Source organism: Cyanistes caeruleus, chromosome 1 (genome assembly GCF_971803275.1).
Source record: "Cyanistes caeruleus chromosome 1, bCyaCae1.hap1.1, whole genome shotgun sequence".
Taxonomy (NCBI): Eukaryota; Metazoa; Chordata; class Aves; order Passeriformes; family Paridae; genus Cyanistes; species Cyanistes caeruleus.
In genome coordinates, this window is record NC_141701.1 from 88,262,337 (window position 1) to 88,280,561 (window position 18,225).

Consider the following 18,225-nt stretch of genomic DNA (forward strand, 5'->3'; position numbering starts at 1 on the left):
AGACCAGAAAAGGAAAGATAAAACTAAGGCTATTAACATTTCCAGTTTTGCTCACTGCTCATTGTTTAATGACTTTAATTGTTGAGCCTCCCGAGAACTTAAATCACCTCGGTGCCACCAACACACAGGAAGTAGGGTGGGTTTTCTATTTAATTGCAACAGGATACAATTCAAAATCATGTTGGGGGAAATGTACAGTAGATATAAACAACTCAAACCATTACCTTAGGGTACACATCTCTTCATGTAGCACTTTACAAACCTAATGAAAAGTGATTTGACCTACAACTATTAACTGCAGAAACAAAACAATATTTACATTTAAATTTACTGTAACATTAAGGGTTTGGCTAGGAGAGAGAAACCCCAGGAAGCACAGGAAAAAGAAACATTGCCAAAAGCACAAGATGGAGCATTGCTTGTTCCCCTTGATGCTGTGTTGTACACAACGGGCCATATGCTCAGCTTGTATAAATCAGCTGCTTTACTGCTTTCACAGGAGCACTGCAAGTTTACATCCTAGGAAGTCAGTAGATTCTTGTCTCAGGGTAGAGCAATAGTCAAAAAGGGAATAAAACCATTTATTTCAAAAAGATAAACATGAACCAATTCATCAAAATATACTTTTTCTTTTTTGCATTTCATATTTTTGTGAGGAATCATATCAAGCAAATTCAATTTTGGTGGAAGACATTGGACTCACTAGCACAAGTTTTGTCAAAAAAGAGCAAAGGAAGAGAGCATTTTCAAAAACCTTTTCAAGGGAAGCAGCTCTGAAAAACAGAGAGATAAATTACAACTTAGATTTGAAAAATATTTTATTAAAAGATACGTATGCTCATTTAAGCACAGTTGTTCATTTGCCTCAATTGGAAACAAGGAGAGAACAGGGTTAGTTCAGCTGATCTATTCCTGCTGCAGTGGTTTTGCAAAGAAACTTCTCAAACTTGGTCAGCATCAGGTTGGTCCTTGCTTGAGCTGATCCACAGGTTGGAGGACTGAGGTGGTGCCCCAGAGCAATACTTGACCAAAAGAAAAGCAAATAAATCCTCACTGTACAAACATAGCCAGCATTAAAATTTCTACTACTTTGTACACAGATGATAAAATGGCTGAAAATTCATTAATGGATTGATAAACTAATTAAAGACTTGCTGCTTGAAATTGTTAGCATGGGCATCAAAAGTTTTCATTGCTTTGTATGTACCTAACCCTGAGAGTCAAGCTTTCCTTGTAGCTTAAATTACTTCAGCACAGGCTTTATTTGCAGATGCTGGGCTGTAATTAAAACATTCTCTCTGGTATTAGTTTGTCTGCTTGTGACTTCATTTACTTCTGTATTTTTCCATCATCGGATAGCAGCAGTTTATATACTGAGATTGTCATTTAAAGGGTATATTCAGCAGCAGACTACACCTCAGGATGGATTTGATGCAAAAAGCTGCAACAAACTCCATAAGGAAAAATAATTTTGGCTACCTGGTCTAGAAAACTGTGTACAAATTGTATCTAAAAAAGTTCAGTGCTGAAGGCTCATGCATCAGTTTCAGACAACTAAAACTCTGCAAAACTTGGCACTTGAATTTTTTGGTTCTTGCCAAGGAACAATATAATAGAAATTACTTTTTATGGCACTCACATATCATTATTTAAAATGTTCATGCATCACAATCTTATACTGAGAAAAATGCAAGGTAAAAATATGTAGTCTATATCTTTAAAAACAAACAACCAATAGTGTCTTTTAAGTTGTCTTATAATAAGAAGTAACACATACCACAAGAGTGACCAACAGGTTACTCAGTGACAAAATGCTTTAAATATACAATTATATAAATCCTGAGCCATGTTCTTTCCATTCCTTTGGAGATCATCTATTAATTAGGACTGTATGACTATGTGATTTTTCAGCTCAGTGGCCAAATGAAGAAACGAAGCAGTTCTGTAAGAGTGGAACCAAATGAATCCTAGTTTCCTATGGTTTTTCTGATGCCTAATAAGGGTCAAACTCCCATATTAGCTTTTCCCTCGGTGGAGATATTAATAATGCTTGTCTGCTCTGCTCAACTGCCCACTTCCATAAAACTGGTAAGGAAGTCATACCTGTGAGACTTGCTCCCTGTTAAACATAAAAAAAAAGGTTGGAAGTGGCCAACTAGTTCAAATACTGAGAGAAAAAAACACAGGCAGAAATAAATACACCCTGATACATTCACAGGCGTGGAAACTGAACAAGCTTCACCTCCCCAGGAAAATCCCTCTTTTCTGGATTTGCTTCATCCAAGCAAAGAAAGTAATAAATTCAGCTAGAACGGTGTGCAGCTTCACCCACAGGACTAGCTCTGATACCCATCGTGGCACTTTCAAGAAATAAAAGCACCAAAGCACAGCTTGGGACGCAGGATGGCAGTGGCCTGCAGGGCATCCCCCATTTGCTGCCCTCACTCCTACACAGGGGGCTCTGATGTGCACATGGAGTGTGAGACACACATGCCAATGCATTTGCTTGCCCCAGAATTGACATTAACATGGAAAAATTGAGTTCTTGCTAATAACTTGTTAAAGGCTTTTGCTTAAAATATCTGCATGAATTCATTTGTGATGGTTGCACTTTTCCCCCCCTTGCATTAAAAATGAGATGAAATGGGTTTCAAAGATGTAAGTGATATGACCAGTGCCAGTTCGAGAGATTTTGCGAAAGAAAACATTTGCCTCTTCTAGAACAAAGTTGCTTATAAACTAAATAGTCAAAAAACAAGTTGCAGCTCCTGGAGCTCCAGTGTCATAGGCAACCACCGCTCTCTCTGACAGAGCAGGCCCATGTATTGCTGAAATACAGCAGGAAGCCTCATACAGATACAAAGGACACAAAACAATTCTGCACAAAAGACATCTGCTGAAAAAGGAGAGGGTGGATAGGCAAAAAATACAAGGGCAGCTCTGAGCTGGGCTTGTACAAACTTCACTTCTCCTAGGATGAACCAGAGGAGAGCAGCAGACATGGGGCTTGTGTAAAGGCTGTGATGGTAAAGGTCTCAGGAATCAAGCAGATTGTAAGTAATGCCTGTAAAAATAAGTGAAACCAAAGTAAGGCTGTTTGCTTGAGGTAAAGAAATCTCTTCTCATACACTTTGTTTTTACTGTAGATGGAACATCAACTTGTATTTTCTAACAAAGGCACAGAAAACACTTTCTTACTCATCTGTTGGTGTAAATCCTTGTATAGATAACCTGAAACAGTGTCATGTGACTCATGCATCAGACAGATTTCCCATTTGTGTTTAGCAGCTTAAATAAGGATTTTGATTTCTAGATCTGAGCACATAAATAATGATATTTCCAGTCTTCCTTCCTAAGTGTGGAATTCAACATGCAGTGAAGCAATCTAGAGAAAGCACGCCACTTAAGTTACAGTTAAAACCACATAAACATGACACAAAACAAAAACATTTGGAGAAAAAGGCCTTACAGAATTGCATTAAAACCATCATCCCTTTGACTTCTGAGTTCAAGGGGATGGATTACCCTCTCTTGTCCCCCCATGCAGACTCAAAAGAGTTTTATTTTCCTTTATGCAATTGACTTTGCTATTTACCTTGGAAGTCCAGCATCTTGTTTTCTTCATCTAGAAGCTTCATCAGTTTAGAGTACAGGATTTGCTCATCAAATTTCACAGGATCTTAAAAAAACAACAGTGAAACAACTACAGTTTCTTCCAGTAGTATTTCAGGGAATATTATTTTAAATTAAAAGTAAAGATATAAAAATACAAAAGTTAGGAAGTCCTTTGACACTTGAAGATAGTTTTTACAGTGCTAGTTTCATAGCTCAGAATAAAATTACAGTCACTTTTTTGATGCAAGACAATTCAAAATAAAATATATAGTCATAAACTTTTAAATGGTAAGCAATATTATATGTTGACCTGTACTGAAACTGGTTTATAAATTTTACTTATAGAGTAGCTGAAATGACTGTTTATATTTAAATTGCCAGATGAATTCTATTTGTCTCTTAATAGAAATCAAAATACCCAATTTATTCTAATGTGATTTTGGATCTTCATTAGAAATTTTACCTTGCTGTCAATAATACTAACACAATATCAAGTAGGAGTAGTCATTGCAACACTCTATGGTCTTTGAATTTTTGGCTGGTTAGTCATTCAAATTTTCAGTAATATCTGCAGATTTTAAAAAGCAGCAAAGGGTATGCATGAGGCTTACCTGTTTCCATGAGACCTAAAAAAATAAAAAATAAAAAAAATTACTTAAAGTTTCTATATTCAAGGGAGAAATGAGCAATTGGGACCATTTTCTCTCCAGATCTCCCAGATCCTGACTTCTCTAAGTTGCCAGTGAAGACAGGCAGACAGAAGAACAAAGAAATGCATGCAAGGCAGGTGGATTGAAGTACAGCTGCATGCAAGCTTGGGTAGCTCTTTTCAAGCGCTCAATAGAATCTCAAAGAATATGCTTTTTTTAATCAGGAAATTTCAGAGCCAGGTTACACTGATCTTTCAAAGAAGGTAGTGGCTTCTGCAAACTTCCTCTGAAAGTATAAAATCTTACATTTCTTTTAGCCTGCAATGTTAAAATGTCCCCTTGGCAAGAGGCACAAGAAAATCCATAGGGGGACATTGTTTGTTCTCAGGGCACTATGAATGCATACAGATTTCCAGAACCAATCTAATTTATCAAATATAGAAAAAATAATTGCCAATATCTTCATTTTCACAGAATAACCCATTAAAGAATAGTTAGTGGCTGAAGATTTGCTTTTCACCAGATATTCTCTTTGGGCATTGATCTGGCTTTCTAAAATTCTAGGAGTGTAACTTGAAAGTGTGCCCTAATTTGTTCATGTTTTTCTGGTTTTACTCTTGCTCATGACAAACTGCTAGCCAGAAAGAAGAGGTAAACCAGAATGGTTTCCAATCAGGGGATGACCAAGCTTTAGTTCAGGTGGTCTTTTTTAAATCCATCCACTACATACAAAAGTAATTCCACTCATTTAACACTTCTGCAAGGAAAAAGAAGCCAGATAGTGAGCCTGGTTTGTAATATTGACAAATCAGACTGCTTAAGGTAGGAAGACACCTCCAGAATCCATCTAGTCCAGCTGCCCTTGCTCAAACAGAGCCAAGTTGCCCAGGACCATATCCAGGAACCTTTTGAATATCTGCAAGGTAATAGTTTCACTCTTGGCAGAGGTATTGGTAAATAAAGCATTATAACTGCACAACAGACATCCACACAGCCAACCTGAGGCTGGTACTGCAGATATTTGACTTTTAATAAGCAAGTGTTATCCCAACCTTTAAGTAACATTTTTGCCAGGGGGAAAAAGGAGGAACACCAAAAGACAGCTGTTCTCACATGGATGTCAGGCTTAGCTTGACATGCAGTTGACTAAAACCACCTCCCCATTCCAAACCCTGGAAGTCAATGGACTAAGAGCCTGGTCCAAATACTCAAATAAATAAATAAATATATAAAAACCCCCACCACACAATTCAAAATCAGCATTTATGGTTAAGTTTATCACTCAGCCTCTTCAACACAGTCAAGAAAATGTTTCCTCCCAATGAGAACTGTATTTCCGTATATCCCTTATGTCACCACTCTGTCCATACACGATTTCAGGCATACATGCACAGATGCATAAATCTAATCTGCTTTTCATTCTCTGGTTGTGAAGCAGATCATGACTCATAAAGCCCTTTCATAAGATGAACCAAGGCAGGACCAACAGGAAAAAAAATCTTTCCTCTAAAAACTCTGAGCCAGAAGTTGACTTCCCAGGTATTATTACACTGCTATCCTACACAAAGAAGGGGGAAGTTATTTGGATTAGATGTAATTCAACCTTGATCAACCTTGGGGTTTTTTTTCACCAGAAAACAGTAATTCAAGTTGGTTATATGCCTGGTTTTTTAAGTCACATAAGTTTTTGTCTCAAAAGTTTAAAACCTCAATATGTGCCCAAAGTTTCTCGTGACTTTCAGAAGTGAACAACTTTGAGACCCTTTACGATAGATAACTTTTTTTAGCTCTGAATACAGCTGTGCATCTGGAGAGTCTCTGGATGAGCACAGGCTTTAGGAAAGCAAGAGGCTAGCAAGGTAACACAGGAGAGCTGGCTCTCGCGTGCTATCAGCTTGTTAGAGCTTAACAACAGGAGCCAGGCCAAAGCACCCAGTGCATAGCTAAGCACTTCATTACCATGATGATGCTCTTACTTAAGTCCATGCAAATTCAGGCAGGCCCGTTCCCACCCTTTTTTATCTAAAAGCCATGACAGCAGAGGAGAATTTCCTCTGCTAGACAATACCTCCTGGTTAATCTCTCTCATACCTATGCATAACTTCTGTTCTTCCAACTCTGCAGTCACACCCTCCCCGCGGTTGCTATCGCCCACAGAGAGCAAAGCTAAACATTTTGGCTAAACTGGCAAAAAAGAAAACCAAAAAAAAACTCCTCATTCACTTTTATTCACTCTGGGGTTTCCTTCTCTTAGGCAAACACACATTCAACTCTGTAATAAAATTGCTCTCCAAGGAGGACTTTGGGAGCAGGATTGTGAAAAAGCTACAGCTTCACACTCAGTTCTGGAATAACTTCATCAATTAAAGCGAATATGGTGTAGACAATGCTCTCAGAGCGTGTTTCCTTTTGCTACAGTAGCAGAGTGAATACAGAACAGCCTCATTTTTACCTGCCCATTAACTCACTGTCCTTGATCAAAGTCTGTGTATACTGCCCACCGTGTGCAGAGCAGTTAAGGCTTAGAATTTAAATTGTAAACCTCAATATTTAAATAGAACTGCATATGTGATCTCTGACACCTCATTTTCATGAATGGAAAAGAATATTCTGACACCAAAATTACATACTTAATTCTGCCTCACCTTCCTCACTGACCTCCATCCCACACTGCCTTGGGTTTATTTCCTCACCCATCAACGGGTCAAAGTAATTTCTGCTGTATTCATTTCCTGTGGAAAGCACATGAAGTAAGGGTCAGCGATTATTAGAAGCACATGAACTAAAATGTTAATTTTGAAATTGACACCAGCAAGCAAGGGGGCATTTTTTGCTACTTTACAAGCTTAATTTTTTTAACAAGTCCTCTAAGCCTACTGGTACTGCAATTATCATCTTGTGAAAGGTCAGAAAAGGTAATTCTGGAAACAAGTGTACTTTATGTTACTTTTTCTTAGGAACTAATGAAAAAAAATTCTCAAATTTAGATGGCAGAAAGATAAGATTATTTAAAAAAAAAAAAATACAGCATCCCAAATATAAGCCAAATTATTTATGAAACACACTGTACAAGTGGATTTTCCATACAGCAAAGGAATTTGTATTTCACAGCTGACCTCTCCAATTTCAACAGTTTTAAATTTCACCACTGAGCTTTCAACGTCTGGTGCATCTTTAATACTGTATTGAACCAGAGAAGTGTTTAATTACAGAGGAGATACCAGGATACTGCCTCATTAATCTGAACAGCAATTACGTTCAGTTGGACTAGGTAACTAATCCAAGATTCTGATGGAATAAACCCACTCATTTTAGTACTTGTTTATTTTAATAGCTACTCTTATCTGCTCTTTAGAAAAGAAACAAATTTACAGAAAATTAATTTACTAGAATTATCATAAAATAATACAGCACCTAGCTGCCTAGAACAACTCATGGTAAAAGCCAGAAGAATTTTCCTTACGCAAGGGGGGAGGGCAGACTTTTTCCTCAAAATATATCTTTTCTTCAGCAAAAGTGCTACACTCTGTTAAAACCATCTACATGTTCTCTGGGTTTGCAAACACTGTAAATTGTTATTAAACAGGGGAAAAAAAAGAAAAATTATTAAGTCCATAACAAACATTTTAATTGCTTGAATAGAGATAGATATATATCCTGGAAAATACATAAAAGCTAAATGTATGAGGGGGTTAATTCATCCAAGATACACTACGGTTGTCTACAGTGTATTTGTTTTAGGATCAAAAATAATCCAAGCAGCAGCTCCTTTTCAGAGACTAAATGAAACTTCGATATGAAACTAGGTTTAATTTATATTTCTGGACTTGCACATTTTGACTGTCAGTCTCTGTTCCTTCAATGTAGTAAGTACAAGAACTGAAAATTTGCTTTACCTTGAGGTCTCAATAAAGAAAAAATAAATGAGTTTCATTTTTGTTACTTTATCTGTCAACAACTACTAGGCTGGTATGAATCTTGGCAGTATGTAATCAAAGTCTTATGTACTGCAATAACAGAGCCATTCTACCTTATTCACTGTAATTGTTTTTCTCTAGCACAAAGCACCATGATGTTATATGAACACCCCTTCACATGTTGGTAAAATAATTCACCTACGTGCTAAAAAAGAAAATGATGATGCATTTCTTTACTCAATTACTTCATAGCTGTAAATGTAAATTGCTGGAATGTGTTTTACACCCATATAAAAAATATTCAGCTATGGCACAGGCTTTTTTCACAATCTTACTATCACAACAGCTGTTATTGAATTTTAATATCCCATGTGAGTCTGGTGTGAAACTTTGAGGAGTAGACTTTTGGGCAACTCTTCTGGACAGAATAATTGGCATTTAGAAGGAAATGTCATGTTATATTTGAGTCTGCAAGGCATGGAAACCATTATTCAAAAAAAATAGATACATTGACAAATACCATTAAATTTCTTGCTCTCTGGTCCTCTTTAAAAAGAAGAACAACCTCAACACTTTGAGGAGTATGAAATTTTTTTGTCCGGGGCTTTGGCTCTGTCAGAACCACAAGCAGCTGCTGACAGAGAGTTATGCAGAAGGAAAAATAACCACCAGGCTTGATTTCTTCAGAGCAACATACACAGTTTAAAACTTACATAAGCAGAACAAGTGGTAAACACCAGAATCACCTCCTCACAGTGATGTTATAGATAATAATCCATTTTAAACTGCAGAACTCCACAGAAAGCATTTACTGAGGCTTCCAGAAGAGCTGAATCACTCAAACCTTAGGTCACTGTTCTGGGCAGGGGATGTTGCTGTTTATGGGTTTCTTGGTCTTTTTTTCTCCTTCAGCTCAACACACACATTGAGAAGTGGTGTGACCAGGAGGTGTGAGCCCTGGGCAGGTCCTAAAATTATTCAGGGGCAGTGAGAGTTGCTTTAGTTTTAACATACAAAATTATCAATTTTAGTCAAGATAACACACTGCCCAAGACATTTTGCTAATAACATTTTGTGATCATGTGAACACATTACTAATAATTTCACATTTGCTTTTGGAGACATTTGAAAGTGTATAACATGTAAATTAACAGTCCACTAAAGAATTCACATTGCTCTGCTTTGTGGCATAAACACAGTAAATGTTAATTCAGAGCTTGCTTGTAGGTATTTTGAACAGAACTGTATAGCTTGGGGCTTTCAATAGAGCAAGTTACTTTGACAACCTGCTCCCAAAAAGACCTGGCCAATTTTAGAAACTTGGGTCTCTGCTTTGATCCAGAGGTTCCCTCAACCCCATTAGCTCAATTTGAAGACCAGTTCATCCCTCAAAATTGTGTCGTTTCATGTGGAAAACACAATGGGTAATTCAGGAAATCAGAAGTAAAATGCAAACCCACAAATTATCTATACATTAAAATAAAAATTGAAAGAAGGGCGTTGGCACAACAGTGACCAGATGGGAATTTGTACAGTTTAATTAAAGTAAGAGGAGTTGCTAATAAAATTAGCATAATCCTTGGATGTAGCCCATGGGACTGTACACGAATTACTAGGACTGGATGAAACTTAAAAGATGGCTTTTAAACTAAGATGTCTTTAGTCAATTATGCCGTCTATGTCCTGAGAATACCACACAGGAAAGGCATGACTAAGCTGAATTTCTACATTTTCCTCTACTCCACAGAGAGATCAGGTAGTCCATATCAATTACACGTGAAAGGTATAGCTCGGAATTTGGATATCAGGCAATTCCATTTATGTTGTATTACTGATCTAGGCTTTTAGTTTAATGAAAGAATAGACAAAACTCTGTTGGATTTGTTAAGTGCCTCCCAGTCACAGTAAAAATTAAGGAATTATCAATAGCTAGATGACTGACTACTAAAAGCTTGAATAAACAATTACTGCTACTTTTTTTCAGAGTGAAGCTGGATTTTCAGGGTAAAAAAGAAAAATTTGGCATGAGCCATCTTTCTTTAGAAGACAGTATGCAGATTATGGTCTGCACAAACTTGCCATATGTAACAAGTCCCTTTTCAGACAGCAGCATGGTCAGTACGTGTACCAATGACTTGGGAGAACATTACTGGGCATTACTAAAGCAACTCATAGAAGCCTTTTGCATCAGATAAAATAAGACAGAGGCATTTTGGAAAGATGAAATTCCAGCCTGAGACAACATTTTGACCCAAAGTGCTTTTGAAATATAGTGATGCAGCTGGGAATGGAAAAGAGTAGTCCTCTTTTCCCACACCTGACTCAAAGCATTGATTTCAGCTGCAACTCCTATTAGGGAACATCACAGAGAATACTCACATTCTCCAATCAACAGAACTGGACTTATTTCCTTGGGGATACTTTTCATTTTACTTAGCAGACAAGGCCCTTTGGGCAGCCCAGACTGAAGGTGCTGTGATAACATATTTCCCCATTTCTCTGTGAGAGCCAAAGCAGTGTCCTGGGTCAGACTTGAATATCCTCAAAGTGACCATCTCAACTTGACCAGGAAGAGCCAAGACTTGGGATTAGAAGGAAGGGAAAGCAAGGGTCCCACTTCCAGCATTTCCACTACTTCACTTACCCTTCCTCAGGTCATGACGGGTTTATGACTAGCACACCCACCTCTTCCCATGATTCACTACCTTGATTACATTGATAAAGTTTGATATCTACGAGTTCCTTATTTGAGCTTTTGATTCCACTGTGGACTTTGAAAAAAATCTATAAAGAACTCTAAAAAAATCATTCAAAAGGACTGGAGAATAAGAGACGAGAAAGAAACCTTTCACCTCAAAAAGAATCTCACATAATGCAGAAGCAAAGAAGAATCATCAATGAAAACTGCATAAATAATAGGAGATCCTGCCCAGTGAAAAACTAAATGGGTTTCCAGTGAATTTATAAGTTCTTACTTCATATAGGCAGTGATTTAAAAGTGGAAAATAATGTAGGAAAATCTGAAACTTTCATGCAAAAAACATTTGAGCTTTTACTCCAAAATTTTGTGTTGCTAGAATTACTGATATCCAAATGTTAAGAAGATGCTAAATATAAAACTACAGTCATGTAGAATATAGTGATTAGAAATTACTATGTAGTCCAGAAAACAGTGCTAACTTTACATATTCATTTTTTAAGGGAAAAAAAAAAAAAAGGAAATAATGTGAGTTAGTCAGAAGCCATACTTTCAGTTTGGGTTTTTAATTATTATTACTGATATAATATAGGTCACATTTACCTCAGCTTATGTCCATTTGAGATACACATATCTAACATTATTTTCTATATTATATGCATAGATAAATATTTTCTATGTAGATCTAAAATAAGATTCCTGGTGTGCAACATAATTCCAGAGTATCAAATATATGGATGAGTGGTAGGCATTTTTTGCACAGACCTTATAATTTTCACCAATTGCAAGCACTATTCAATGAAAAATTATATGCTAATGGCACCTTCCTACTGAAGAGCATTAAGCCAGTGACTGGACAGTAGATTTTATCTTGAAAACGCAGCTTGTTAAACACTACCAGCACCAGGAGACTTCCCAATTTTTAAAAAAAATGTTTTAAAGGTATCACATGTCATTCTCCTTATCCTCAGTATGAGGATAATGAGGAAATCAGATAACTGTGTCTTCTGTTCATATTGTAAGCCTTGAATAAACTCAGTTGTCAGCTTTGACAGGACACTGGCAAAGGATCTTTCCTGAGCCTGAGCAGTGCAGATCCTGCTGTGCCTGTCCTGACCCTTGAAAAACACCACATCACACTCATGGCACCCACAACTTTTTAACCCCCACTCCACTCCTGCAAGACTTATCACCTTCTCTGCTGTTTAAGCAAAGCTACAGCATGGAAATTAGTTCTTTTTCCCTCTTTTCTTTTCCTGCAGGCAACAGAGGGCACTGTGCCAAGGGATGCCAGTGTGAGACCTGCTACTTTTCCTGGGGAAACACTGCTGGTTGAAGAGGTGAGAAAAAGATTTACTGATGATGATGGAGTTCATTTAGGAACAGTATTAAATAATGTGACACATGTCAATGGGGAGAATGGATACTAAGCTCTCCCAGGCTGACAGGCTTGGCTGGTCCCACTCTATGCCAGCAAGGGGACTTGCCAAATTTTGAGGATCTGACAGCACTATTACAAAACAAACAATTTCCAAGTGTAATAAATTATCCTTAAAAAGATATATTCAGTCACCTTCTGAAAAAAGTGTTTTCCCAATTATAAAATGAATCCATTCTTCACAATTGTTCTCCCCCTACCTTTCACAAATTCAATTTTAGCACATTACTTAGATGAGCGGTGTGGTATCCCTGTTAAAATTGCATGCAATGGATCACGTTTTGCACACTACATTACACCTTGTGCCGTTCTGCTGATTTCAATTGGATTACACATTGTGTAATTCAACGCAAAATTACTTCCAATGACAACCCTTTTATTCCTGTGCATACATGGTGATCCATCATGCCCTGCATACCAAGTTTGGCATTTCCATTTCAAAGTCCCTGTTGGAATCAGAAAGCATGGAACCACACACATAGAACTTGAATTATTAGATATAAACTTTGCCATTGTTTAAGGAAAAAGAGTGTACGGTTTTGATTCATATTTCTGGTCCCATCTTTTATGTAAATCACTTTTTCCAACACAAATCAGTAGTGATGCAGGCTCCCATTTCTTTCACATGCAGCACAAACATGAATTTACAGCAGATGCCTATTTTTCCACCTGTGTTTATTGTCTCTCTAGTTGGTTCCTACCACTTCTTTGGAATAAAATTTGACCCTGTACAAAAAGTGTCAGTCTCTAGTTCTCTGTTAACTGACTGAACTCAATGCAGTTGTTGGTACTTATAACAATCTGATATCCTATATGGCTCCTTCACAAAGACAGTTTTTGTTTGTGTATTCCCACATCAAGGTCCTTGTCTGGTTACGTTCTTGAGCAAGGAAGGCCTTCTATTGTGCTGACACATTTGAACAACCTTTGTCAGCAGCTGTTCTTTAGCAAAGGCTTCTCTCTAATTTAGCTTTTGGTAAGGAGCAGAGATGCTCTACTTTACAGTGGGATTTTTCCCTGTAGGACACATGCAGCACTGTGTTAGGTAGACCCAGCCCAGCTCTGTAGCTTGGAGGTGATGCAGCAGAGATCCACACAGACACTAATTTGCTCCCAGAAGCAGTACAGCCATGCTAATGCCATTGTGTACCTGGGCTAATTAGAAGAATAGTTCCTGGTCTTCAACTGAAAAAGCTTTCTTTCCCTCCTTTTTTTCTTTCTTTTTCTTTCCCCTCTCAGATGTTGTTAATCTCTGTGGGCAAATTTATTGGAGCATGATATGAGATGTTAACAGTGCCTGTTGCAGATAAAACGGTAGAATTAATTAGAGCTTTTGATTTTAGGAGATAATCTAGTTTTGAAAAAAAAGATTTGTGTTTTGGGGATAATAGGGGAAAAAAAATGAATGCATCTTGTCATCTGGAGACAATTTTAACTTGAATCATCAATATTTAGGGTCAGACTGCCTCAAGCCTTTTCCAAGTGCACAGCATACTGGAGAACACAATTAGCCTTTCCTTTATCTTCCTTGCAAAAGCTGCAGAGTATCAGAGTCTCCAAAGGTGTCTATGCAGCCACCAGCTACAAAGTAGGCCATGCAGAGGGAGTATGCTCAAAAAGCCTCCTCCCTGGATTCTGTAGCTTGCAGTTGACACCGCAGAAAGATCACATTGTAATTTCATCTGGCATATATTCTCTCTGTATGGCTGGGCTGTAAATTTTACCTGTCTTGTGGCAATGTGAACAGTGCCATCCCACAGGGCTCTTCTCAGCACTAGCTAGACCAAGTCTGTGTATCACTGTGATGAACACTAAAAAGCACAAACTGGTATTAGGCACTTGGACTTTTTTTCTGGTAACAGCAGCTGAGGAAAAAATGTACTGAATGCTAAAACACAATAACATCTACTTTACAGGCCTACAATCACATGCTAAGCACAGTAGTCCTGTGTTCAGGGATTGTTTGTGACATATATCATCCATCTGAAGTTGAGCAATTGCCCTTGTCTTCTGCTGTCAGACAAAGATGGAATAATTCCTGCAAGTTTGGAGCTCCTGTCATGATAGTTTGCTGGAAGCTCTTCTGTGGGTAGAGACTTTACCAAGCCAGCCTGAACTTTAGGACACCCTGCAAAGTATTTTGGGTTAAAAGCCCTCTGGAAAAAAAAAGAGAAGAACTGATATTGGCTCACCTTGAGATCAAGTGTCTGATAACTGAGAAACTGGTGGACACAGGTTCTTGAAGATTTGGGTGATATAACCCCAAATGTTTTAAATGTTTTTCCTGGGGAAATTTGTCTATTAGGCCTTCCATTGTGATTACCATCATGAAAATCTCTGTGATTCAATGTTTGATGGGGGGGGGAGGGGAAATGCAGAAGGGTTGGTTGGACTTAGCCATGAAGAAACTGAGTATTTTAAGAAATAAAAAAAATTGCACAGTTTGGCAAGTACAAGGCTGTGCTAGACAAACTTAATTCCACAAGCAATATGTGAAAGAAATGAAGGTGATAGGAGCAATCAGAAAAAAGTCAGCATAGAATCCAGAAGAGAAAATAGGATAGAAACCAATTAGTTGGCTGAAAAATCAGGAGATTAATCTGAGTAAATAGACAGGCAGTTCCCCTGGGTCATTATAACATTTAACAACAGTACCAGGACTTCACTGACGATGAAGTGCAAAGAGAAGAAAGAGTTACTCAGTGGCCTAGTCGTGAACAACAGTCCTGAACAACAGGCCAGTGATGATAAAATCTGGAATTTTGTCCATCATGGAAAAATAGGACAATGAAAGATCCAGAATGGCCTAATGAAAAGAGGAATGGACTAAGGATCAGAGTTTTTATTTCTCTCAAAGGTGACAGAAGAAAAGGTCTCAGGCTCTGCCCATTTCCCCACAAGCAAAGGATTCAGGAGGCTTGCACTCTGAGTCACAAGAATAGCCCCCACTAATCTAATTTGAAAAGTGAAAAAGTCTTTTTCAAGGATACAAAAATACAAAAAAGTCTTAATAAACTTCTTGCAAACAAGAACCAGTTTGCAAACTCTTCTTGCTAGAAGATATTTTATTATGGGAGAAACAAAAAAATGAAAAAGCACAAACAAATATGTGAATTAAGCTCTTTGGGGGCAGATTCAGACAATTTATAATGTCATGGGCCTTTCCACTCTCTACTTAATCTTCAGGTAATGGGTGTTGTGTAGAGGAGCCCCCTGTGCAGACAAATAGCCAAATTCCAGGAGCAGGTTTTAAGTCTGTCTTGAACATGCAGCTGACTACTCACACGACTTCCCAGTAAATGTAGTATGGAGGTGTGTAAAAAGACATCTCCAAGTAGGTGGAGGTTTTTCTAGAGAGCACTTCCCTCTGGCAATTGCTGACAGAGGAACAGCCTGTGACACTGTTGCCAGGTGGAGAAAATGATAGCAACCCCTGTGGCTATTATTTGCTGCCATTAACAACATGGGCGATAGGTGGAAAGATAATGGAAAGGCAATGCCATCTCTCTGCTTTGCCTCTAAGTGCTTAGCCTGAAAACCCAGCCTGATGTTTATATAGTGTTCTCAACCTGTAATCTGCTAAATCCTGCGATTAAATAATTTTGCTCAAGGTTATAACTGGTTTTAAGTTGCACAGTTTAACACCAGGCATTAGAATTGACAAATGCCATTCCCCATTGAGTAAGCAACTGAACTTAAGCCTGGGGGCTGAGAGCTGGAAGAGCAGCCAACAGCTGTGAAGGGAGGTAACTCCAAAAAAGAAGAGCATTTTATTAGCATTGGGGGAAGAGGAGACAAGGGAAAGGGAGCAGTGTAGAACCCAAAATTTTTTTTTTGCATGATCTATGCCGTTGTGCTTGGTGTGTGGGCACACCCTCCTAGACAAATAGCTTCCAGCATGGAGCGCGAGTCTTGTGTCCCAGGTGGAAAAAAGGGAGAATTCTCTGCTATCTCTTGTGAACTGCATAGTGGTTCCTGAGAGCAGTGGGGAAGAAGAGAATGCTGTGGAAATGTTTCCCCTGTGGTAGAAGATGGCAATAGCGTTCAACACCACATCTGTTTTTGCTATGAGCTGAAATGGCACCAGCTATGCAAAGTATCTATGAACTTGGATTAAAGGAAGGTAGGCTCGATGAACCTTGGGCTCTGGAGGACCCAGACCTCAACAGACTGATGCATGAAGGCATAAACTAACTGTAGACCTAGTCTTCAGTGAGGACTGTGAAATATGACTATTTATACATTACTACATTAATGTAATACTGTGTTTACCTGTGCAGGTGGCTTTTCCTTTCCCTCGTTAAAGAAGAATTGTTACACTTGGAAAAAAGGAAAATTAGCTCATGGGTTACCTGAAATTTTTTTCACAGATTTCAGGCTGGAAGATGTTGGTTTATTAGCCCTTGATAAACCTTAACTGGTCCCTGTGATTGCCAAACAAGTGCTGACACAAGTCAGACTAAGAATAATTTAATACAAGGTTAGACCAGATGATCTCTAGAGATATTTTCCAATCTAGACTTTTTTATGATGGTATAATGGATGATTACTTTTTAATAGCTGCTTGACTTAGAGGCAGAGCTATGTGAATAACTGATCTTTTGGTTAACTGGATGAACAGAAGGTCGAGAAGGGAGACACAGTGTTGGGAAACAAAATTTTCCAACTCTCGGCAAGCTTTCCTCTCCCATTACAGAAACACTTAGCATTGTCTCAAGGCATTGCATTCCAGGCAAAATGGAACAATTTCTACTCCTTTCACAAAGACTATATTCAGCTAGGGTTTTTTTGAACAAAATGCTACTTAGGATGAAAAATCAAAATGTTTAAAAACGCATTTCAAGCTTTTAAAAAAATGTGTTGTTTTCTTGAGGGAACTATTCATGAATTTCTGAAGAGGCGACTGAAAGCATGGATAGTCTCCAGCGAGCCCGACTTCATTTTTTGCCAGATAGACTATTTCATTAAAAAACAATCAATCCCTTTGTCTGCTTAATCACTGTTCTGACAGTCTGCAAAGGAAAGATGGAGAATTCCTGCTCCATGTGGCACTGCACAGATTCACATGAAGGCTAAATGGAAAGCCAAACCTAATTTTGCAAGAAGCCATTAGGAGCCATGGGCTCTCCAGTCCCGCAAGGATAAAATCTTAACACAACAAGGTCCAATGTTTAAAAAACGACTGCCTGAAGGTCTGCTCACCAGCCTGCACTTACCCATTTAAATACCTGGGCTGGCAGGGTGCAAGGGGACTTAGCAAGCAGCACCTCCACTTGTGAGTTTCATGGCAAATGCTGGCTGATCAGGACTGTTCAAAGCCACACCAGTTACTTTGGTACCTTCTTCCTCACTGGATTACTAAAAGAACCCTTTTCCCTAACATCCAGGATTAATAATAATTCAAAATGGAGTAATTAAATAATAGAGTAAAAGAGAGAAAACCACTACAAAAGGAAAACTGAGATCAAGTGAAGCTCCTTATCGTTCAGATAAACCAAAATAAAAACAAAAAATTGCTTCCCAAGGCAGCAATTCTTTTAGGTTCTGCATCAAAACTGAGCTGAAAAGCCAGGATCACTCCCCCAGACAAGCGGAGCGAACAGGATTCTGCTCCAAGCATCTGAGCAACACTGGATGAAAAAAAATAATGAAAGATGAAGCAGAGGCAAGACGCCGATTGACTGAGGGCATATGGGAGACCTAAGGACAACAATCAATCATGGATCTGTAAGCTGTTTAAAACTATTCAATGCGAGGGAACCAGCGAGAGAGCAGCATCTGTGTGCTCAGACTGGCTGCAGCTCCTCCGAAACCCAGCTCAGTCCAAATTAGGGGGAAGCACTGCCACGAGCACCGGCTCCCCAAACTCCCTCCCACTGCCAGAGAGCCCCACACAACTGGCACCTC

General features: G+C 38.5%; 1 protein-coding gene across 1 annotated transcript in view; it reads right to left on the reverse strand.

Annotated features, from left to right (window-relative positions):
• Positions 1-18,225, reverse strand: part of LOC111923933 (uncharacterized) — a 262,384-nt gene that overhangs the window by 135,052 nt on the left and 109,107 nt on the right. The window contains exons 6-7 of the mRNA XM_086901524.1: positions 4,227-4,241; positions 3,596-3,679 (exon numbers count right to left, since the gene is read on the reverse strand). Coding sequence (XP_086757650.1) covers positions 3,596-3,679; positions 4,227-4,241 — 99 coding nt within the window. The remainder of the gene's footprint in view (positions 1-3,595; positions 3,680-4,226; positions 4,242-18,225) is intronic.